This window comes from Phyllostomus discolor, chromosome 1 (assembly GCF_004126475.2).
Source record: "Phyllostomus discolor isolate MPI-MPIP mPhyDis1 chromosome 1, mPhyDis1.pri.v3, whole genome shotgun sequence".
Lineage (NCBI taxonomy): Eukaryota > Metazoa > Chordata > Mammalia > Chiroptera > Phyllostomidae > Phyllostomus > Phyllostomus discolor.
In genome coordinates this window covers 75345698-75370616 of record NC_040903.2, presented here as the reverse complement: position 1 = coordinate 75370616, position 24919 = coordinate 75345698, and the positions used below count along the sequence as shown (strand labels likewise).

At 43.3% G+C, this 24919-nt stretch overlaps 1 protein-coding gene across 8 annotated transcripts in view; it reads right to left on the bottom strand.

Moving 5' to 3' along the window:
* LOC114492418 (aldo-keto reductase family 1 member C15-like) overlaps nucleotides 1–24919 on the bottom strand; it is a 355773-nt gene that overhangs the window by 17235 nt on the left and 313619 nt on the right. For 3 of the 8 annotated variants that reach the window (XM_036025064.1, XM_036025065.1, XM_028506015.2), the window contains 6 exons: nucleotides 24325–24402; nucleotides 23299–23421; nucleotides 21521–21630; nucleotides 20455–20620; nucleotides 19836–19918; nucleotides 17825–18004 (listed from right to left, as the gene is read on the bottom strand). The exons of 1 other annotated variant lie outside the window; for it this stretch is intronic. In XM_036025064.1, the coding sequence (XP_035880957.1) occupies nucleotides 17962–18004; nucleotides 19836–19918; nucleotides 20455–20620; nucleotides 21521–21630; nucleotides 23299–23421; nucleotides 24325–24402 (603 nt within the window). In that variant the 3' untranslated portion in view covers nucleotides 17825–17961. Of the gene's footprint in view, nucleotides 1–17824; nucleotides 18005–19835; nucleotides 19919–20454; nucleotides 20621–21520; nucleotides 21631–23298; nucleotides 23422–24324; nucleotides 24403–24919 lie in introns of those variants that run through there. 4 more of the 8 variants (XM_036025062.1, XM_036025057.1, XM_036025058.1 and 1 more) reach the window with 3 other exon arrangements.

Genomic DNA, 24919 nt, shown 5'->3' with positions numbered 1-24919 from the left:
ACGTTTCTTGAAGAAGATGCAAGATACGAGAAACATTGTACATAGCACAATGACGCTTCAGTCTCCTTCAAAGTGAGTCCCTTTGGACATCCCACAGTTTTCCCAATACCTATCAGCTACCCTGTCTTATTTTCCTGAATCTAACTGATGGTTTAAAATCTCTTCCCTTTCAAAGGTGATTTTAGTTTGGGGAAAAGCCAAAAGTCTGAGGTCACCAAATCTAGGTGGCAGGGAGGGACTGAGCCACCTGGGTGATTTAATGCTTTTCCCAAAAATTCTGCAAAGACCTGATGCATGAGTAGGTCATTGTTTTAATGAAGCTCCCCATCCCCATTTGCCCATGGTTTTGGCCTTCTGAATCATCTGGATAGTTTCTGCCAAAGAACGTTCCATCTTCATGCAAAATTTGATGCAGATTCATTGCTTGCTCAGTCATTTTGAATGCAACAGCCACACGGTGCCCATGCTCACTCAGCTACATCTGCAACCCCCAAGGACTAGTACAGTGAGGTCATCGTTGTTCACTCATGTGCATTCCAGTCCACTGTCTTTGGCTGCAAGGTTACACTGATGTCACACAAACTGTTCTCATTATGTTAACAAGGGTTGGACTTTTTCCAGACAGACCTGGTGGATTCAACACAGTTCCTAATCAGGAGTCTTTAACTCCAAATTGTGCATTCCCTGTAACACCAACACAAAGCTGCCCTTATCTTTCTGTCTCTAGACATGCCCTCCTACAGCTCTAGCCAGAATGGACTTCCCAAGTTAAAAAACAGGTCCTAGGCCTCCTCTGCTTAGTACCTTTCCACAGCCATCCTTCTTGCCAAGACTAAGTTAGAAATCCTGAGTTTGGCACAAAGCCTCATTTCCTGGTTTCTGCTAACTCTCTAGTTTTACTGGTTGAATATGCCAATTATCTTTCACAAGGACTCTGCTTACATGAATTGGGATTATTATTTATATGAGCTGTAGCATAATCTCACTTTCTTAGATGACAAATTCCTAGGAGGCAGTACTGAGTGCTTTCCAGTTTGTTGAGTTTTTGAGAGCCTCACAGGGAGCCTAACCTCATACATGGAGCCCTTTCTTGCCAGCCTGCCTGTTGTTAACTGCTGAGGTGCAGAAGATGGAAGACAGGAATCCTGCAGTCTGGTTATCTCTGCCAGCCACTCCCTGTGTGACCTGGGACAAACATCTGACTTTTCAGTTTCCTCATCTGTGAAGTTAGCTAGCTAAAAAGAATTTGGAAATGGTCACTACATGTCCTCAAACTCTTCTATGTCTGTGGTCAGAATCCTGGGCTATAGTGTAATGTTGGCCACACACGAAGGAGTAGTATTGGCTGAAATGTGCTGAGAAGTCCAGATACTCCACACCCTATCTTGAAAGTTCATTTTGCTTTGTTTTAACACATATTGGCAGTGAAGATTGTGGTGGAGAGAATTCAGCTTATCTACTCAGTGGCATATTTTCCCCAGGCACTCGAGTTCTTTAACATCTTCATGTCTCTAGATAGGAATTCTCACTTAGCATTTGGCTAAGGGGCATGAGGCCAACCCATCGACCCTGAAAGGGAGAACATTGAGCTTCTGCTTACAGTCCTTGGCCAGCATCCCATTCCTTCTGTTCACCTTGATCCCTCTGGTTGCAGTGAGCTCCCCTTACCCTGTCCTAAGTGAGGATAAATGGCAGACAAGGGGATTGTATAAAAAAACACGTGGCTGTGGACCTAGAACTTGCTAATAGGGATTCTGACAATGAATCACTGATGGAGCAAGCATACGTTAATGTTTTTTTTAAAGATTTTATTTATTTATTTGTCTGTTTGTTTGCTTCTTTATGAGACAGGAAGGGAGGGAGAAAGAAGGAGAGAAATGTCAATGTGTCAGAGAGACATCAACCAATTGTCTCCTGCACAGCCACAACCAAGGAGCTGGCTTGCTTCCCTGGCATTTGCCCTGACCAAGAATCAAAACACTGACCTTTCAGTTTATGGAATGATGCCCAACCCCTGAATGACACCAGTAAGGGCAAGGATAAATGACTGCTTTACCAAGGAACATGTACAGTTCTTCATATCCCTCAGGGGAGTTCAATGTTTTACAGGTAACTATTTACTTGTACAGTATAAAGGGCAGGTGATAACTGGGTGACCACATTCAGTAGACAGTTTTTGAGCCCTGTTCCATGTCAGGCACTGTGCCAGAGACAGACAAGTACATAGCCTATTACAACGACTTGAGTCTGATAAGTACTAAAGGTAGGGGTGAGCATGTTAGCTAAGGGACACATCAGAGAGGTCCCTGCCTAGTCATGGGCTGTCTTAGGGAGACTCTCAGAGGAGAGATTACCACAGCATTGTACTGAAGGACAAGTGAAGATTCATAAGACAGGCAGAGAAACTTTCTAGGGGTGCCATGGAGCATAGTTGATAAGGGGAACTGTAAGCCATTTGATGTGGTTAGAAGGAATATAGAACACCACGGAAGGAAGGCCAAGATATGAGGCTCAAGAGGTGGATCATAAAGAGACTACATACTAAAAGCCTGAAATTCCTCTTGAGAACAGTGGGAAGCTACTGCAGGACTAGAAAGGGGAATCCTCATTTCGGAAGGACAGTCTGACTGCTGCGTGGGACACACTGGAAGAAGGTAGGGATTGGAGGCTTGGATTCCAGTTGGGAAGCTTCCTCCCTTGGAGGAAAAGATGTACACATGTTCTAGCCCCATTTGTTGAAAGGACTAGCCCTTCTCCTTGAATTAACTTGGCACCTTCCCAGAACATCATTTGACTATACACATGTCCGTCTGTTCCTGTAATCTATTCTGCTCCATTGGTCTACATGTGTTTCTTTTCATTGTATCACACTGTCTTAACTATATATATATATACCTTTCTAAAGTGTTTTTATTGTTGTTGAAGTACGGTTGTCTCCATTCCACACATACAGAAGAATATTCCTGGAGCTGTTGGGATGTCTGGCGTGACTTTATCATGGGTGGGTGAGCCACACATGCCTAAAGCTGCAAGTCTCCCTTGTCACATGTCGTGGCCTCTGCTCCCCAGTGTGACACCCACTGTGGCACCTGTCCCCTTGCATGTTTCTCATCATCCTCATCCCCAGCTGGGAGTTCCTACCTCTTCAAATATAAGAGGGGAACTGTAGGAAACCATTCTGCATGGTGTGGGCCCACCTCCCAGTGGAAAGCAAGGTCCAATGCACAGGACCCATGCCCATGGATAGGTTTCCCTGTGGGGAATCAGGCCTGCATTGTACCTAGGCCGCTATGAGACTTGCTTTTGCTAAAATTGCTTCACCCTGAATTGAGGCAGCAAACATTTACTGCAAAGTCACCTCCTAAACTTCGTGCTGAATCTTCCAAGGACAAGTGTAACCGGTTCAACCAATTTTCCCTTTTCATTTGTAAGTATCCTTCTTCGGTGATGTGATTAATGGCCTTCACTCCTTTGTTTTCTGTAAAGAGTAATCACCTAAAGCCAGCTGGTACACAGTATATGCGGACCATCCTGTAATGTGCCAAGAAAGGAAATAAAGGTCTGTCATGGTGGAGGCTGTGGCTTTTTCTCTTCTTGAGATAAGAGCCTTGCTGTCCCTTTTCCTCCACAGTACTCAGTAGCCATGTGACTTTTTCTCGTATCTCATTCACAATGTGCTGGACCCCATGAACTGGGGTCCACATCAGGGAACAAAGCCAGAAAACTTCCAGAACATTTCACAACATAACATAGTGCACATGCGATCTCACTTCATGTTATGGGAACAGTTTATGGGACCCAGTCTCAAGGCTGTGAGAACACTGCTTCCTTCAGCTACCCAGACACCTTGGTGAGGAAACCAGACTGCCTCCACTTATCCTACATAGAGAAACATTTTGGGAAGAATTGACATCTTAGCAATATTGAGTCTTCTGATCTATGAGCACAGTCTATATCTCCATCTAGTTAGGTATTCTTAATTTATCACATCAACATTTTTAATATCTTAGCATACAAATTTGGCACAGTTGTTTAGATTTGTCTGTAAATATTTTATAATAAAATAGTAAATGATATGTTTTAAATTTTTCAATTTCTGCTTTTATTATTGTTATGTAAAAATGACACTAACCTTTTATTTATTTTTATTTTTTGTTTTATTTATTTGTATTGAGTTTATTGAGGTGACACCCATTAACAATGTTATACGGGTTTTAGGTGCAAAACTTCTACAGTGCATCACCTGTGCACTGTATTGAGTGTTCACCACCCCAAGTCTCCACCATCCATCACCACTTATTTCCCCTATACCCTCCTCCACCTCCACCCAAGCTCTCACCCTGGCAATCACCCATGTCCATGAGTGTTTTCTCTTCTTCTTTTTCTTTATATATATGGGCTGTTTTTTGTTTTGTTTTGTTTTTTTTGGCTCAATCCCTCCACCCTCTCAACCAGCCCCTCCCAACTCCAAAAGCTACCCAATTGCTTTCTCTCTGTAAGCCTGCTTCTATCCTCCTTTTTAGTTCATTTTGTTCATTGCATTCCATGTATCAGTTAAATCATGTGATACTTGTCTTTCTCTAACTGACTTAATTCCCATAGCACAATGCTGTCCAGGTCCATCCATGCTGTTGCAAAAAATAACATTTCCTTCTTCTATTTTTCTATAGTTAAATAGTATTGCATTGTGTAAATGTACCACAGCTTTTTAAAATCTGTTCATCTACTTATGCACCTGTGGGTTGCTTCCAAATCTTGGCTATTGTAAATAATGCTGCAATGAACATAGGGGTGCTTACATTCTTTCAAACTCGTTTTTTGGATTCTTTATAAATTCCCACAAGTGGAATTGCTGCGTCATAAGGCAATTTCATTTTTAATTTTTTGAGGCAACTCATACTTCTTTCCACAGTGACTGCACCAGTCTACATTCCAATCAAAAGTATAGGAGGGTAACTTTCTCTCCACATCCTCACCAGCCTTGTTGTTTGTTGATTTATTGATGATAGCCGTTCTAAGTGGTATGAAGTGGTATCTCATTGTATATTTAATTTGCATTTTTCTAATCATTGATGACATTAAGCATCTTTTCACATCTCTATTGACCATCTGTATGCCCCCTTTCGAGAAGCGTTTATTTGGTTCCTTTGGCTATTTTTTAATTGAATTTGTTTCATTTGGTTATTTTTGGGGGGTGGAGTGTTGAATTGTTTAAGTTTTTTAAAAATAAATTTTGGATGTTAAGCCCTTTTTGAATGTATCATTTGTGCATATATTCTCCCATTCAATAGGTTGTCGTTTTATTTTGTTGATGGTTTCCTTTGCTGCAAAATATTTTTATTTTTAATGTATCCCCACTTCATTATTTTTTTTCATTTCCCTTCTCCCAGAAGATATATCAAAAAATATTGCTGTGAGAAATGTCCAAATTTTACTGCCTATGTTTTCTTCTAGAATTTTCATGGTTTTGAGTCTAACATTTAATCTTTTACCCTTTTTGAGTTATTCTTGTGTATGGTGTAAGAAGGTGGTCTAGTTTCACTTTTTTGTGCCTATCTGTCCAATACTCTCATTTACTGAAGAGACTGTCATTACCCCATTATACGATCTTGCCTCCTTTGTCAAACATTGACCATGGAAGTGTGGTTTTCTTTCTGGGCTCCCTGATCTGTTCCATTGATCTGTATGTCGGTTTTTATACTGGTACCATGCTCTTTTGATTACTGTAATCTTGTAGTGTAGTTTGATATCAAGTAGTGCAATATCTCCAAAATTGTTCTTCTTTCACAAGAGTACTGTGGCTATTTTGGGGACTTTTGTGGTTCCATATACATTTTTGGAGTACTTGTTCTAGTTCTGTGAAATATGCCTTTGGAACCTGAACAAGAATTGCATGGAATCTGTAGGTTGCTTTGGATACTATGGGCATTTTAAGGATGTTAATTCTTCCTGTCCATGGACATGGTATATGCTTCCATTTATTTGTATCTTCTTTAGTTTCTTTCTTCAGTGTCTTCTAGTATTCTGAGTACAGGTCTTCTACATCCTTGGTTAGATTTATTCCTAGGTATATTTTTCTTTTTGAAACATCTGTGAATAGGACTGTATTTTAGTTTTCTTTTCTGATTGTTCATTATTGGCACATGAAAATGCAACTGACTTCTGGATCTTCATTTTGTATCCTGCTACTTTACTGAATTCGTTTATCACTCCTAGTAGTCTCTTGGTGGAATCTTTAGGATTCTCTATGTACAGGATCATGTCATCTGCAAATAAAGACAGTTTTACTTCTTCCTTTCCAACTTGGATGCCTTTTATTTCTTCTTCTTTTCTCATTGCTGTGGCTAGAATTTCCAGTACTATGTTGAATAAGAGAGGTAAAAGTGGTCATCCCTGTCTTATTCCTAATCTTAAGGGAAAGGCTTGTAATTTGTGCTCATTGAGTATGATGTTGGTTTTGTGATTGTCATATAAGGCCTTTATTACCTTGAGGAATGTTCCCTATCTTCCCACTTTGCTCAGTGTTTTTATCACAAATGGGTGCTAGAATTTTTTAATGTTTTCTTCTGCATGTGTTGATATGATCATGTGGTTTTTATCCTTCATTTTAATTCTGTAGTGTATGACATTTATTGATTTGCAGATATTGTACGAACCTTATATCCCCTGAATAAAGCTTCATTGATCATGCTGTATATGATCTTATACATGTATTGCTGAATCCAATTTGATAATATTTTGTTGTCATTTTTTTTTCATTTACTGGTATGGATCAGAGATTATTGGCCTATGATTTTTTTTTTCCTTTCTTGGTAGTGTCTTGACCTGATTTTGGGATTAGGATAATGCTGGCTTCGTAAAATGACCTTAGAAGTCTTCACTGCCCTTGAATATTTTGGATAGTTTGAGAAGGAGAGGTGTTATGTTAGTTAGTTCTTCTCTAAATATTTGGAAAAAATCACCTGTGATATCACCCAGTCCAGAGCTTTTGTTTGTTTGGATTGTTTTTTGTTACTGCTTCAATTTTACTAGTTGTAACCCATGTATTCAGATATTTTGATTTTTTCTGATTCAGTTTTAGAGATTGTGTGTTTCTATGAATTTATCCATTTCACCCACATTGTCCAATTATTTGGCACACTGTTCTTTCTAATATTTTCTTTGTATTTCTTTGGTGTAATTGTTACTTAACCTCTTTCATTTCTGAATTCATTTATTTGGGTCCTCTCTCTCTTTTTCTGCTTTATCGTTTCTAACTCTTGGTTTAATTCATTTTTTTTGTATTTTGTTAGACACAATTTGTTTATTTCTGTTCTGATGTGTTTTATTTCCTTCTACCCACTTTGAGCTTTGTTTTGTTTTTGTTTTCAAGTTTCTTTATGTGCAAAGTTAGATTGTTAATGTGAGCTTTATTTTCTTTATTGGGACAGGCTTGTGATGCTATAAAATTCCCCCTTAGCATTGCTTTTCCTGGGTCCCACAGGTTTGGAGATATTGTGTCCTCATTTTCATGTGTTTCCAGGTATCTTTTGATTTTTTCCTTCATTAAGTTGTAAACCCATTTATTGTTTACTAACACATTATTTGTCCTCCATATCTTTGTGTGCTTTTCAGTTTCCTTCCTGTGACTTATTTGTAATCTAGTTCCATAGCATTATGGTCAGAGAAGAGGCTTGATATGATTTCAATTGTCTTAAATTCACTGAGACTTCTTTCCTATTCTTACATGTGATCTCTCTTAGGAAACATTCCATGTGGACTGGAAAAGTATGTATATTCTGCTGCTTCGGGGTGAAATGCCCTGAAGATATCCATTAAAGTCATTTGATCTAATGTGTATGATTTAAGGCCACTGTCTCCTTGTTGATTTTGTCTGGAAGATCTATCCATTCCTTTCATAGAAGCATTAAAATCTGCTATTGTGACTGTATTTCTGTTGATCTTTCCCTTTATGTCTAACAAGTTTTCCTTTACATGTTTAGGTGTTCCTAGGTTGGGTGTGTAAGTGTTTATTAGGGTTTTACCCACGTGTTGGATTTGCTTCCATTATCATTTAGTAGTGTTCTTCTTTGTTTCTTGCTATAGCCTTGGCTTTACAGTCTATTTTGTCAGATATAAGTTTTGCCACCTCAGCTTAAAGCAAATGTAGTAACTCTTCCATTGCCAACTTGATTTTTATAGAAACTTTGAAACTGCTGGTACAATGTGTAAAAGTGTGTTAGTGGAAGCACTTTAAACTTCAAAACTTTCTCTACTCTGTACTTCTGATTCCTGTCAGTGCTTTGAGATTTTCTACTTAGTTTCAAATTTGTTTTTCTGTTTTTTTTCATTTAGTCTTTGATAGAAAGATGTTCCTTTAAGAAGTCACATAGGAAGTTATTGGAGGAGTAGAAATTGGAATGATAAAACCCTCCACCCCCTCCTCACTTATCTAAATATTATTTAGACTCTTTCTTCTATCTACTCAACTCTTAGAGGTGAAGGATGTGGTCTCACTCATTGGGGTTCTCAGCATCTAGCCAAAGCCATGCATTTGGCCACTGCTCAGTAAACACCTGGTGGATTGGACTGTCTTGACTCCTTGCCTGACTTTGATTCCATGGTTTATGCACTCCATCTGCACGTGGCTGGGTGTCACAGTCCACCCATTCCTGCACTCAGTGTGAGGAAAGACTGTGAAAACTGTGCTTAGGAGGACAAAACATTCCTTTCGATTGCTGGATTTCAGAGGCATAGAACTGGGTTAATCCTCATCCCATTATCTGATTTGTGTGAAGGCTTCTTTTATTTATTTTTAATTATGCACAACACAAACCTGTCACCAGCAATCTTAGTGGCTCAGAAATGCTGCTCTCCAACCGACCACAAAAGCTCTAAGTCTTACAAGCACTGGGTTGATTGTTCCTGCTGGTGGTCAGCAGGTCAGCTCCTTGGAACTTGTTCATTTTGCAGGTAGCTCCAGGGGATGTGACACAGGCCATGTAAATAGCAATAGATGTGGGATATTGGCACTTTGCGCATACTTGTACCACAAGGATAGTGAGGTTGGAGCCAGAATCCAGTGCAAGATCAAGGAGGGTATGGTACAGCAGGAGGACCTGTTCATTGTCAGTAAGGTAAGACATCCCCTGCAGGGAGAGGAGGTGCTGGTTTGTTGCGTGTGGGTCACCGGCCAGCAGTGACCACAGAACGCTGCGGATGGCTCGCTGAAAAACACACGAGAAACAAACATGCACAAAGACAAACTAGTTTCTGTGGGGAAGTAGGGATGAAATGGCCACCCCCCCTAGTGGGGGGCGTGCCAATTTACCGTCCATACCTGCTTTTATTGGGCTCATTTTGCATAATAATTCAGGTAAAGTACAGTACTCATTAGGGGGAAGTAAGGAACCATAGAAAACAAGGAACTCTGCTGGTCTATTGAGTCGGGTTCAAAGAGCTGTAAGACTTTGAGGAACAAGCTAACTTCCTCCTTGGACCCCTCTCATTCAACTGAGAGCATTCTAAACAAAGAAGGTTTCACAGTAATTTACATATTCTTTCTTAGGCCTGATCACCCAGGGAATCTGCCCTTTTCAGCACAGAGCTACACCACCCTGTCATTGTTTCAGGCTTAGGTGGAGCAAGGGAACTAAGGCAATAAGGAGATTTTCTCCCAGAACTCAGGCTATGTCAAAGCCGAGGAGCGAGGGTCCATCACCCCTTTTTGCTGCAGCCCCCCATGTCCTTTTGGGGGGCCTCCCAAAGTGATCGTGCCTGTCTTAGGTCATTCCCCCCGTGGGGAATCTTACCCGTCTTTGGCTAACCGACCAAGCTTTTGGAGGTTCAGTTATGAATAAAGCAACAGAAGCAGCATTCCTGCCAGGGAGATAAGCTTTTGTCTCCTTGCAGGCTTACGGTTCCAAGGGCGTTCCCTTAGCCTTAGCCTAGGTGGGGGTTTCAGCTTCTGATACCAATCAGGGCGGATCCCAACACTGGTTGCTCTGAGCTTGGGCGAGAAGACAGCTGGCAGTCCATGATGGATGATTTCTCCTATAGAGCTGGTGACTTGCATTCTTGCTTCTACCAGACCTGACAAGCACTTCTGCAGCTTCATGCACGTTTTGGGTGTGGTGCAGGTGAAGCAGTCAGTGACAATGTGACTCACGGAGAGGGTAACTAGAGCAAAGGCAGGAGGCATGGGACAGTGTGTGGGGTGCAAGGACCCTAAAGGAGTTTGGTGTTCCTGAACCAAGCAGTGTTGCCAGCACAAACAAGAAACAGTGTGATGGAGCTGATCCTGGAAGAGGTGGTCACAGTTTAAGGAGTTCTCTTGCTGACCCAGGGGCAGAGGCTGTGTCAGTACTGGCTCTGTGGGCGATTGTTAGCACTCGTCGTTCCCCTTGCATCTCTGGTGCACCTACCATAATACGTCCTTGGTGAGGGCAGCCTTCTCCCAAACACTGAAGGCCTTGCAGTTGGAGTACTTGGACCTCTACCTCATACACTAGCCCATGGGTTTCAAGGTACTGCCCAGGCCTGGTGAGATCCCCCACGAGCAGCCTCCCTTCCTGGTTGTGCCTGCATGGGGAGTAGAAAGCACTGGGTCGGCAGCCAGGGTGCAAGAGTTCTAGGCTGTGTCAGCCACACATACATATTCACTTGTCTCTGCACCTCAGCTCAAGAGAGGCTTGGACTCAAGGAACTCTCACTTCTAGTGGCTCTTGCTTCCAAGCCTGTCCTTTCTCCTCCAAGCCAAGAAAGTGATCCATGTTTCCACAGGTCTCTAGGTGAAAGCAGGAAGCAGACAGAGGACATCAGCTGAGTGAGTGGCTGTTCACATCACTCCCTCAGTCCCAGGGAATGCCTGGGCCCTGTCTGTTTCCCCAGGCTATGTTCTCTGTGGGGAGTGATGGCTGCTTTGTGATACGGGAGACATCTGCTCAATACCTGCAGTGGGAGCAGAGGGTTCTGGAGAGAGATTGTTGCTCCTTTTGGTGCTATTCCCTTCTGTTGATTGTATCTCACACACACGGCCCTCCCCTCCTTGTCCCCCTACACAACTGCTTTCCCAGCCTCGGTCTCATGTGGGTCTTGGCCAGGATGTCCCATGAACCTGCTCGACCAAGGGCTCAGTCACACAGGTGGCACCGGGGAGCTTTGAAAGGAAACTCTGCCTACATTGCAGGTGGTGATGTCTACACAGGCATCTCCCACGTATGCACCGTGTTTGAGGAGCTCATGGGGTGTGCCCAGCTGTCAGGTTCCTTTTGAGATTAAACAACAAAAACCACTTCACTCCTAGTACAGCTTTACTTTCAGGCTTTGTGTTTAATTTCAGTAAAGACTGTAGCAACTGCTCATCCATCATATTAGTGGACAACTGAAGATGAGAGAGAAGGGGTCAGCAGTGGTTTCTGTCTGTGACCTCAGTGCACCCAGAGAGTAAGATTAAAGTAGCAACCACAGCTGGGTCATGCTTGCTGTCAGCTGTTAGTGTTATTTTAACGCTGGACCAGGCAGTGTTTTGCACACTTCATACATATGGTTCACTTAATCCTCACACAAATTCTAGGAGGTGGGTGCTGTTACTCTGCCCACTGCACAGATGGTGCAACTGAGCACAGAAAGATTTACTATTATTATCAGGGCTCAGACGCTGACACTCAGATTAGACATGTGATACACTGCCTGGCCCTCACTTTTGAGCAGATCTCTGCAGTGGGCTCTCAGGGTTGTCAGCTCCAAGGAGAAGGCCAGATACCTAGCAGTTGAGAGAAATGTCAACATAGAAGGTGACTTCAAAGTGGGATGGGTAGATGCTTCATCATGAAAAATCTTTAAAATGTTTATCAGGTTGCAATGTTAGATTTCTCCGTACTTTCCCTCAAGAGAAAATTGCTGTCATTAAACAAACATGTGTCATACACCACTGGCCCTGTGACAAGTGACACCCAGCTGTGAGTGGCAGGGCAGAAGGTGGAGCGTCAGAACATCCAAGCATCCTAAGGCACGCCCTTGTTCCCTGTCAATCTCTCTCTGGGCCCTGCACCTCCTGTGCCCCTTGGTATCTCTAGCTTCATTATCTTTCACACCATGGGGACCCTAAGAAAAGCAGAAAAGAGCCTCACAATGGACTTTGGAGAAAGCCGACTGAGCTCATGAGATAAGAAGGTAAACCCCTTTCCCTCTTCTTTACCTGAAATTGCTAAATGCTATTGTGACAATGGGCAAGGATTCCAGGTCTTCTTTACTGACAGTGAGAAGTGGGCAGTGAACTTCCAGACTGCTAGTGACCTTGCTGGCCACCAGTCCACCCAACCCTTGTCTTGTGAAGGTGAAGCTGGGGTCTGGAGAAGGGAAGTCCCACAGCGTGGTGTGAGGGCTATGCTCAGGGCCAGACCTTCTGGCCCAGGGCCCAGCATTCTTTCCCCACATCTCATTCTCCCTTCATCCATGCTTGTCTTGGGGGGTGACCAGCAGTCCCCAGTAAGTTCCTTTCCCCTGCTCCTAACAGCATGGAGGATAAAACCTGCCCTTGGATCACAGTGGCATGGTGATGCCAAGTGACACCGATTTCCTAGACATGTGGGAGGTAAGCTGGGCTCACCAGCAGCATCTTCATGCTACTGATGGGCCTCCAAATGGGCAGGCATAAGATCCTGAGCCTCATGTGTTCATTGACACCAGGTTGTCTCCCTGAAACACAGGTGTGCGGGTGCATTGGGAAGGGACACCTGGCTGTGGCTCTCAGAGACCTCAGTCTCCTTTTGTTCCTCTCTCTCTGAAATGTGCAATTTAGGGAAAACTAATCATGACCCAACATTTTCTCAAATGTGAATTTTTAAAAAGATTTTATTTATTATTTTTACAGAGTGGAAGAGAGGAGAAAAGGAGAGAAACATAATTGTGTGGTTGCCTCTCACACGCCCACTACTGGGGACCTGGCTCGCAACCCAGGCATGTGTCCTGACTGGGAAGCAAACTGCCCACCCTTTGATTTGCAGGCCAGCACTCGATCCACTGAGCCACAGCAGCTAGGGCTCAAATGTATATTTTTTTTATTAAAAATATCACAAGGTCATTAGAGAAACTACAGAGGAGTATAAAAATATAATTATAAATATACTTTTCATTACCACTGGTAGTATTTTATGGTTTTCTTACTTCTTTTATAAGCATTTCAGGAAGAAAACTTTGGCAGGTGGTGAAGTGGGGGTGGGTCTGGGATACACATGGAGGAGGGGACCACATTTTCAAGCCTGCTGCCAGCATTCAGATTAGGACTCATGAAGTTTGAAGTAGAGTGTCCAGCGTGGGAGTCAGGACATGACCAGTGTGAGAGGCGTGGCAGCGGTTAGATGGTGTGACAGGACAGAAGGTTCCTGCTGACTCTGGCCTCTAGCCCAGCCCACAGGGCACCTGTAATCCTGCAGGTCATCATGAGAGCAAGTGGGATGTGTGGGAAGGAAGCAAGTTCACATTGGAAGTGGCTTGTTTGGGGAGATGAGACAATGCAGCCATTGGGTGAGATGGGCAGGTGCAGGTGTAGGGGTGCCTGAGGGCATCCCAGCAGAGGGGCAGGGGAGCACAGTCCAGGGAAACACCCAGGCAGGCCATTCTCTAACCAGGGGAATCACTGAAACAGAGATTAAGTGAGGGGTCTGATCTCTCAGGAACAGTGTCCAAAAGCCACAACTCTGCTGTCACTGATGCTGCCTCTCCTGAAAGTCAGGGGGAAGCTCTGGGCTGTTGGGTAGCACGAGTGAGCTCTGGGAGACTGTTGCAGTGCACACTGATTGTGGCCCCTGACTCAGGCCATTGTTCCCGTGGCCACTAGGACACATGCTGACTACCTGTCCTGGCACAAGGCAGGCTCTCCCATTCAGCCAACCAGTCCTGCTTGCTGGTCAGTGAACAGCACAAAACTTTGGGGTATCTGCCCTTATGTCCCTTAACAAGGGAACTGCTGGTGGATTAGAAAGAAGGCACAGCATCACCTATTTCCACCCCAGTAAGAAACATCGCATGTGGCCTCAACTTTTGTTGCTCTATGCATGTCTGAGAATGATCAGAAAAGCTTCAAAAGTGTGGTTTTTGTATTACAAATAAAGTTCATCCTGTAGGCAAATAGTCAATTATACATCCTGAATAGTAAATTTTTAAAATTACTTCACTGTTATTCAATTAAAGTTGTCTCCATTTTCTCCACACCACTACCCCCAACCCCAGCAAAACCCACCTCCATCTTTTGCTTCCACCCTCACCCTTGGTTTTCTCCATGTGTCCTTTATGGTAGTTCCTGAAGACCCTTGCCCCCACTGTCCCCACTCCTACCCTCTGGCTATTGTTAGATTGTTCTTAATTTCAAAGTCTCTGGTTATATTTTGTGTGCTTTTTTTTTGTTGATTATGTTCCAGTTAAATGTGAAATCATATGGTATTTGTCCCTCACCACCTTGCTTATTTCACTTAGAATAATGCTCTCCAGTTCCATCCATGCTGTCCCAAAGGGTAGGAGCTCCTTCTTTCTCTCTGCTGAGTAGAATTTGATTGTGTAAAAGTACCATCATTTTTTGATCCACTAATTTAATGATGGGCACTTAGGTTGCTTCGACCACTTGGCTATTGTAAGTTGTGCTGCTATGAACATTAGGGTGCATAGGTTCTTTTGGATTGGCGTTTCAGGGCTCTTAGGTTATATTCCGTGCAGTGGAATTGCTGGATCAAAAGGCAGTTTTGCTTTTAGTTTTCTGAGGACATTCCGTACTGTTTTACAGAGTGGCTGCACCAATTTGCATTCCTAGGAACAGTGCCCAAGGGTTCCCTTTTCTCTGCATCCTCTCCAGCACTTGGTTGTAGATTTGTTTATGATGGATGTTCTGACCTGTGTGAGGTGGTATCTCATTGTGGGTTTAATTTGCATCTCTCTGATGGCTAGTGATGCTGAGCAACTTTTCATATGAAGAGCGACTTTGTATACCTGTCTTTGCAATGCTGACTTATCTCCCAGCCAGCTTCAGAGCTGTTGGCTGAATCTGCCACCAGGTGGGGAAAGAGACCTACTAATATCCAAGTTCAATGAGCAGCTGCTGGTAGAAGTTGCCTTTGCAATGCTTGTTACATTTCAAGGGGTTTTGGTTTTGTTTTATTTTTAAACACTTTGTGAGTCATTGTGAGGAAAGAAACAACAGGTAGCAAAAATAAGCAAACACTAGGGAACTGGACAGCTTAGGAAGTTTCACAGAGTTTACCTGGAAGCAAAGGGGCTACAAGCAAAACCTGACAGGCTCAGGGGAGCCTGGGAGGCAGCCTTGAAACTTAAGAGACACAAGTTAACCACACAGGTTGTTTCGAAGTTCAGACTTTCTAATTAAAAGCAGGTTTTCTCCTTAGTCATGTCCTAGGCCAGTATTTTTCGCTAACAAAGCTCCATCTATACCTTAACTGAGCCTGTCAGTGACCTTTTGGCATCCACGGTGACATGCCTAAGGAATGTGGAATTTCCTTTCCCCAGACCCCTCATAGCACAGGCACCACACCAGGGGGACACCATGAATGCCCTCCATGTTACTGTCATGGTGTTAAATGTTGACTGTAACTATTCCGTACCCACCTGTGTAAAAGAAGTCTGTGCCTATCATTTTCCCTTTCATCCAACCCAGAGGGCCCCCCACCCACCCAGCTTTACTTTCTCCCGCCTCCTCATCTATCACCAATGCACTTCTGGTGACCCCCTTATGCCTCCTCTTTTGACTGTGATGTATAAAATAAGGTGCTAAGCTGCCATTCTCCAAAGCATTTCTCAACTGGTGCAGGGTTTGCTTCCCAAAGATTGTCAGCAGTTTGACTCAAATAAAACTGTGAACATTCTCGACCAGTGTGAAGGTCTCTTACCTGGACAGCAGTCCCAGTCCCCATGAGTTCCCACGTCCCTGTGCACCTGGCACTTGAAGGCACTCTGCAGCTCCTGCCTCACAGGCCCTCCTCCCTGGGGCCCTGCTTTTGTTTGCACAACCTGCCTTCTGTGGAAGGTCTTCCCCACTTCAGGGCCTGCAGACTCAGGTCCCAAGAGAAATGTTACACAGGTGTCCTTTTCAAGAGGCCCACTCGTGTCAGATGGCTGGCTTCTGTTTCTGATGGCTTTAGGATGGGGGAGGGGGCTCAGCTCAATGAATACTTGTCCCATTTGGGTTTTGTCTCCTTTCAGTGACATGGAAACCCAAGGATACTGGGAAAATTAGAGACATATACCAAGCAACAAACAAAATAGCCTAATAGGAGATGCTTTTTTTGTGGGGGGTGGGGTGTTCTACACAGACATCAGGGGCTGTTGACAAAGAAAGGGAAGCAGGAAATTAGGCAGGAGGCAGGAAAAGGAAGCTGTGTGGCGAGGCCCTTTCTTCAACCACATCTGAGAACCCTGGTCTACTGGAAGACAGCCTGGCCTACCTACCGAGCAGGGGTTTAGGGGCTGTTTTCAGGTTACACGCAGCTGTTTTCTCCCACTCCTCCCTGGAGTTGAAATGGAAGCTCCTGGCTACCATGGCAGCACCAGGAAGCAGTGCACTTCCATCACCCCTACCCTGTGCTTTGTTACATTGCTCCCTCCTCCAAATGTAATGCACAACAAAAGCTTATGCTTTCCCCTTTCCATAGTCAGTGTTCTTTTAAAGACTTTTGATAGGGGACTTAAGATTTGCAAAATTTAACTTAAGGTAAATAGCCATAAATCTAGCAAGTAATGTGTATGTTAAACTTTCATTTCAGAAACTACAGATAAGGCCCATCCTGGCTCCTGGGAAAAGCAGCCAACCTCCCTGGGCATTGGCTAGAGATTACCACCTGGAGACATCCACACCATAAGAAGCAGGTGACTTCCCCTTCCCCTTGGAGACAGCTAAGGTCCCAGGACAGGAATGTAGCAACAGCTGAATTTCATAGCCTTCACTGCACCCTGCTTGTCCTCCCCCACCCCACTTATAAAAGATCTGGCCAAGAAAGAGAATGGAAGATGGTTTGTTAGGGTGTGAACCCACCATATTCTCGGATCGCTGGCCACCTGAATAAAGAGCCCATAAAAGATTGAAGAGCTGTCATTGCTTATTGGACCTGGTAGTGACAGGCAGCCCGGACACTGGTGTTTTTTCCATTTACAGTTTCAGTCAGGAAGGAAATACCACATGCATCTCCCGACACGTGTACCATTTCCCCTGCACTCCAGCCTCATCATCGCCCATCTGGGCTTCCATCAGAACCGTTTCTCCTCACCCTGGAGAACTTCCTCTGAAGATTCTTAGTTGAACTTTGCTCTTTTTTATTTGTCCCACCTTTCTTTGCAATTGCTGTTGAAACAGTTGTATTAGGACGGCTGCTCTAAGACCTGTGATGATTCTCATGTCTGGGTCATCTTGGTACAGGCATCTGTTGCTTGTCTTTCATTAAGTTCATTCCTTCCTTCTTCTTGGTATGATGAGTTATCTTTCATTGAAATCTGCACATCTCAGAAATTTTATATTAGGTTTTAAATCTCCTTCAAGGAACTGATAAAATGTTATAGAGTGCCAATTTCAAAAAAGAGACAGAAAGTAAAACCAGAACTATAGAACAAGACAGGAGTGGACTTTGAAACTTTGGAGCACAGCAAATTGTTAGCTGTTTTTGAGAGCCCTGATCCGCAAAGATCACCTGCTGGGATGTCTGTATTTCAGCCTCAGTGACACAGGGGAAAAAACAAAACAAAACAAACACAAAAACACACAGAAGAGCCAAAGCACTGGTAGGTTTTGTTGTCAATTTTTATCATTATTTATTTGGCAGAAAAACTGGGTTTAGAGGCTTTATTTCCTGACCCAGACACACAATCTTTATTGTAACTGACCCGGGTATGAGGCATGGAACACAACAGACACCTTCTCATCCTTGAGGTGATCTCCAACCCTGGGCCACATTTAAAAATGGGAGCATCCTCACACACTTGTCATTAATATTCATCATGAAATGGAAAGTCCGGGTGGTCAGCAAAACTAAGAAAACAAAGGAAAGGCTTAGTCTCGTGACTGTTTCTGGGCTGGGTCAAAAGAGGCTTCTTTTAAACTGGCTCAAGTATAAATATTAGTAAGATAATTTGCTTTCTGGAGAAGTAAAAACAAAACTAGTTTTCGACTAACCCTGTACAGTTGCATCACACTATAGTAAACTCATTGTTAGAAATAAATATACTTACTGACACTTGAGCATCTACATAAAAAATACACTAATGTAGTCTGTTATTGCAGGTATATAATTCTACAGCTTAAGGAGATAGAACTATTGGTGTTGAGCTTTTACCTCCCAGGAGGAGAGAAATGAATGCTGCCTTCCCTTAAAAAAATGACCTAGTGGTTTAACATATAAAGCTAACAAATATTTCAAGGTAATGGTGAGGAAGATGATAAAAGTATCACCAGTGTTCAGTTTCTTCCAAGCATCAGTAAAAATTCATTTATGACTTTACTGGGTGAAAATCTCTATGTTAGATCTAGAATAGATACGGTGTTCATGAAATAAGTCACTTCAACAGAAAGCTTCCCTGAGCAAGGGAAGTAACCTCACTCTATGTATATAACCATGTTTGAGATAGATAATGCTGAATCACTGAATAAACACTAATTAAAATTATTGATATTGTGAAGGAATACTACCCACTACTCTACTCTCCCTTCCTCTTAAGCTTCTAACCTTCTGTTATATTATCCATTCAGCCAATATTCATTGATTATTCAAGGAGAGAGTAGCTTTTTAAAGAAACTGTCCTAGCAATGTAACATTCAGTGGTCCAAAAATGTAACCAATTCGGTTAGTAAACTATATGTTATATCAATTAGGGGTAGTTGCCAAAAGTAAAATAAATGGGGGTGGAGAAGAAAAAGTGCAGGCAGGGTGCCTTTTTAGATACAGTGACAGAGAAGGTATTGGGAGGGTGACATCTGAGTTAAAACTTAAGGAGGTGGAGGAAGGACCATCCAGCTACCTGGAGGAGGAGTGAGCTGGCAGAGAGAACAGCCAGTGCAAAGCCCTGAGCCAGGTCTGGCACCTGTGAAAATCAGCAAGGGGCCACTGGGGCTCATGGAGTCAGAGTAGAGAGCAGTAGGATGTGAAGGCAAAGACAGAGGGAGGGAGCACCCTGTTGGCTCATGTAGGTTGTCTAAAGAATTTGTCCTTTGCTCTGAGTGAGGTGGCAGGCCACCAGATATCTCAAGGAGGGGTGTCTGACCAGGTCAACCATGGAACCTGTGGTCCTGTGGATTAGTCCTGTGTGTGGGGAAGAAGTAGAGAAGCAGGAACAACAAAGAACGGCTAGTGACTTGACTACAACATCAGCGTAGGGTGTGTGTGTGTGTGTGTGTGTGTGTGTGTAGGGGACACTGGGGGCACAAATGTCCCCTCTTCAAGAGTTTTCTTAAACAAGGAGAAGTGGGATGTAGCTGGGGAGTGAGGTCAAATCAGGAGAGGATTTTATGGAATGTGAGTACATGTTTGAAAGCCTCAAGGAATCATCTTGTGGAAGGGAAACAGTGATGATGTGAGCAGAGATGAGACTTAGGTCAGTGAGCATGACAGGGAGAGAGAAGGGCAAGGGGTGAGGGAATAAGCAAAGGATGATAGTAAATCAATTGATCCCAGAATTTAAGCAGCATTAGGACAGAGGAACATGAGGGTGACAGTTAAAAGGTGGTCTGAAGGCTTGAAGAAAACATAATTTCCCACAACTTCCCTAAAGGAAGAAGGAAGAGAAGACTCTTCCTGGTGGAATGAGGTAAGCTGAATCCCCACACTGTCCTGCTTCCAGACTCTGCAATGAAACAAGCTACTTACAGAGTAACATTTAAAAAACGGATGTTCCTGTTGAGGCCATCTAGAGTTTTCATATCCTCTGGTGTCAATTGGAAGTCAAAAACCTATCAGAAATGTGAGAATATCAACTCGATTTCCCTGAGGCAATTATCCCCCACTATCCATCTCACCCCCAGACACAGACACACAAATTGAAGCAGGAGTTTATGTAGATTTATGAGAAGGTTGTCATGAAACTGGGGCCCAGTCCTTGGCAATTCAGGTCACCCTCAGAGACTTCTATGGGGTGACTGTGGTAGCAGCAAAGGAATCCTAGAAATTTTTGAGCCCAAACCTCATCTCATCTAACTCCCTGTTTAGCAGCTGAAAAAATTAAGACATGATTTTCCCAGGGCCATGCAGCTGGGTTAAAAACCAGGACTGAGACCAAACCTGACCCTGTTTAGTGTCCTTTGTTACACCCCTCCACCCACGCTGCAGCAGTTGGAGGGTAGAACCATTAAACACAGCACTTCTATGCACAGAGTACAAGGAGACAAGCTTTGTCCCAACCAACATACATGGAGAGCCTCACCAATAACCTGCACCAGAGGCAATGCTGTGCCTGTCAGTGCCTGCTGCCCACAGCCCTACCATGCACCTGGAAGTTTTCTTGGATTCTCTTCTCACTGAAGCTCTTGGCCAGGACCACCACCCCCCGCTGCAGCTGATAGCGTAGGGCCACCTGAGCTGGGGTTCGCTGGTGCTTGTCAGCGATGGCATTGAGTACTGGGTCCTCCAGGAGAACTGGGTTGTCCTTCTTCACCCTGGGAAGGAGGCAGACATGCTGTGTGTCTGAGGCTGCATATCCATTTCACTAGGGTCTGCTTGTTCAGGCTCAACACTGCTAGTCCTCTAGAATCTTCCTCTCTACCCTCTGGCTATGTCAAGGTCTTATTTTGTGTCTTTTGGTGAATCCAGAGAAGAACAACAGAGAACGTAAGGCAGAAATGGAAACAAATTTTCTTTCTCATTTTTAAACATTTCTGAGAAATTTAGTAAAAGGTCAAATAACTCAGAAAGACACAATTGTTATCCAAAATGAAACCCAAAGACCACCATCATAAAAACATAACTAGCTATTTTATAAGAACTTTCTATTTCACACAAATGCTTTCAATGAATTCTCTCAGTTTTGTCAATCAAACACACAGGGGCTGCCCAACTTTTGGCATCCCTGGGCCACACTGGAAAAGAAGAGTTGTCTTGGGCCACATGTTGAAAACATTGTCACATGTAATCACAAAAAAGTCTCGTAACTTTTAATTAAATTTATGATTTTGTGTTGGACTACATTACATAACCACCCTGAGCCACGTGCAGCCACTGGGCCACAGTTGGGACACCCGTGCAGGGTGCATAATTTATATTCCACTTAAGAGATAAAGAAACTACAATTTATAGAAGGGGTTACTTGTCTCATACCACTCAACTACTGAGTGTCAGAATCAAGGCTTGGGCTGGCATTGTCATCCTTCAAAGCCAAACCTTCTGAAATTTATGAACATCCTCATCAGTAGTGGTACTATTTGGTAAAGTTTTATTGAGACTTTACAATGTAGGCTAGGGAAAGGGTTGACAGACATGAATTATTCTTGCTGTCTATCCTTAATTTCTCCCCAAAGATTCAGCATTTACAATGAGAATAACTTTCTAGAAATTATTACCAGTCCTTCTTGGGATCGGAGCCTAGGGCACTGTATGCAATGAGGACAATGTCCTTGGACTTGCAGAATTCCAGCAGTTTGCTCTGGTTGAGGTACAGGTGACATTCCACCTACAGATGCCAAGCACAAGCATTTGTAATATAGACCACCATATCTACAAGTAACCTAGAGTGCTGTAAAGCATGGCGGAGGGATCACAATACCAGAAAAGTTGTATTTAGGAATACAAAGTCATTGTAGTCAAAACAGCCCTGTAGTAGCACCAGAACACGCACATAAATCAATGGAACACAATGGAGAGCCCCGAAATAAACCCACACTTTTATGGTCAATTAGTATGTGACAAAAGAGTCAAGAGCATGCAATGGAGTAAAGTCACTCTGTCCAATAAACAGTGTTGGAAATATTGAACAACTGCATGAAAAAATGAAACTAGACCACCAACATTCACTTTACAATAGAATAAACTCAAAATAGATAAGAGACTAAAATATGAGTTGCAAAACCACAGAAGTCCTAGAGGAGAACATAGGCAGGGAAATCTCAGATGTCCCAAGTACAAAATTTTAACCGATACATCCCCTAGAGCAAGGGACATAAAGAAAAGAATAAACAAATGGGATTTCATCAAATTAAAAACCTTCTGTATGGTGAAAGAAAACATCAGCAAATGAAAAGGGAACCAACAATATGGGAAAACACATTTACCCATGATATCTGGGACAATGGTTTGTTCTCCAAAATATACCAAGAACTCACATGACTCCACACCAGGAAGACAAAAAATCCAACTAAAAAATGGGCAAAGCACCTGAATAGACATTTCTCCAAATAGGACATAAAGAGGGCCAGAGACATATGAAATATTGCTCAGCATCACTAGCCATCAGAGAGATGCCAATTAAAAGCACAATGAGACCACTTCACAATGGTCACAATGGCCATCAGAAACAACACTTGGAAAACAAGTGTTGGGAAGCTGTGGAGAAAAGGGAACCCTAGTGCACTATTGTTGGATATGCAGACTGGTATAGCTACTGTGGAAAACTATGGAATTTCCTCAGAAAACTGAAAATAGAACTGCCCTTTGACCTGACAAATACAGTGCTGGGATTATACCCTAAGAATATTGAAATACCAATACAAAACAACCTATACAGCCAAAACCGGAGAACGTTATGCTAAGTGAAATAAGTCAGGTGGTCAAAGACAAATACCATAGAATCTCACCTATAAATGGAACTTAGTCAACAAAACAAACAAGCTAAATATAACCAGAACATGAAAATAAAGAACAAACTGACAGTGACCAGAGGGGAGGGGAGAGGGGGCTAGCAAGGGAAAGAAGGGGGAGGGTCAAGTGAGGGAACATGTATAAAGGACCTCTGGACATGGACAATGGGTGGGAGAAGGTTGCACGTAGGAGGTGGGGGTCTGTACGACCCGGGAGAGTAACAGGGGCGCTGGAATGGGGACAAGTGTAATTGAACAACAATTTTTTAAAAAAGAAACCAAAAGAAACACAATTTTTATGGATTTAGTAAAACTCCAAAATAAAATTTTTGAAGAACAAATAACTACATGAAAAACTAAAAAGAAAACAAGTGACATGGCCTTGGAAACTGTTCTCAACAATTTGAAATACATTCTGTTCTCTTGAAGCAGCTGGGGTCCCAAGGTGCAGTAATGAGAGGGAGTGCCATTGGTGACCTGTGGGTATGAGAGACACAGTAAGATGAAGAGGAGGGACAAGTCAGAGGGGTATTAAAGAGGCTCACCTGGTTGCAGACAGGTTTGTACTTGAGCCCTGACTTGTTGAGGATCATCTCCAGCTGCCTGCGGTTAAAGTTGGACACACCAATGGACTTGGCCAATCCTGCCTCCTTACACTTCTCCAGGGCCTGGGGAGGAAGGGGTTAGGAGACATCATCTGTGGAACTGGCTAGAGAAGTTCAATAATGGGAGCTCACTGAGAGTGGGGGCTGAGGATGGGAGAGAACATGGGCCAGAGCAGGAGAGAGAGGTCTTGCAAGGTGTCAATACACCTAGAAGAAAATGGCCAAGTGAGGAGAATACAAAATACTAGGAAAACATGGGTAAGAAGATAAGAGTAAGGAAAGAATGCAAGTGGCCAGGACAGAGCTCAAGGAGCCAGGATGACTTTAGCTGAACACCTAGAAAAATTGGATTGAGTGACAGCAAAACAAGCACCAGGAGAGCAGGAAGCAGAGCAGCTGCAGCATGGGGAACAGAACCGTGGCCCTGTTTTTTCTCTGCCCTCGTTTCCTAGTAGTGGCCACTAGAGTCCCTCTGACCCCATCCCACGTGCCCTGTTGCTGTTTCTCAAAGACAGTAGGGTGTCTCTCATCTTACAAATTTTGCCTTGGCCTTCTTTTGGCCTCTATCTCTCCTCACCCAGATATTCATATAATCAATTCCCTCTTTCTGCAAGTCTTTGCTCAAATGTCATCTTCTTAAGGAGGCCTGCACTACACAATCTGTTTTTAATTACCTATCTCTTTTCCACCCCCAACCCTCCCCCTGCATTCTCAGTTTGCCTGGGGACAGAGACCTTGGGTTTATTCAGTAATGTTGTCTGACTACTTAGAATACCAAGTACCAAGTACATCACAGGAATTTAATAACTATGTGCTGAATCATGAAACAAATGACTTGTGAAAACCAAGGCAAAGGGGCATTCAAGGACTTACCTGGGTTTATACAGGTGACAGAATTGAACTAGATCCATCTTGGCCGAATTCCTGCCTGTCCCCTCTCCATGAAGGCACAGAAGCTGTACTCACCTCCCAAGTGCTACAGAGATCCACTGTGTCAAAAATGATTTTCCCATGGGAGTCCTTTGGGAAAATCTCCTCCCCAGGCTGGAACACAGGAAGGAAGGAGAGGTTGTACAAACTAAGTATAAAACTAAGTCTGCCTCCAGCCAAGCTCTTTGGAGCCTATAAGTCTTGAGGCTAATGGAACAATCTATCCTCATTTTTGAAAGGAATTTTAAGATTAGGATAAAGGGAAGGGAAGTTCATTTAGGAAGTGAATCTCTTAGAAATGTTTTTAACTGCTAAAGTTTAATAAATATTGTTTGTGTGAAAGATAAATTGAGACACCCAGGACACCATTCTAGAAGGGGCCTGGACTGGAGCAGAGTTCCTTGGTCCTGGGCCTGCTCCCTCCCCTCCCTCACTGGGAGGTGGTCCAAAGACAGGGCATCCTGCCTGCATCTCAAGGGCTAAGTCTCATCCTCTTTGAATTTCCTGGGCCTCAATGGACCTCACACTGGGATACCCCCAGGCACAAGTGCATGTGGGCTTCAGGTTCAAGATATGGGGCATCCACAAATTGAGACAAAGCCATTGAAACAAATGAACTCTTGTCATTCTG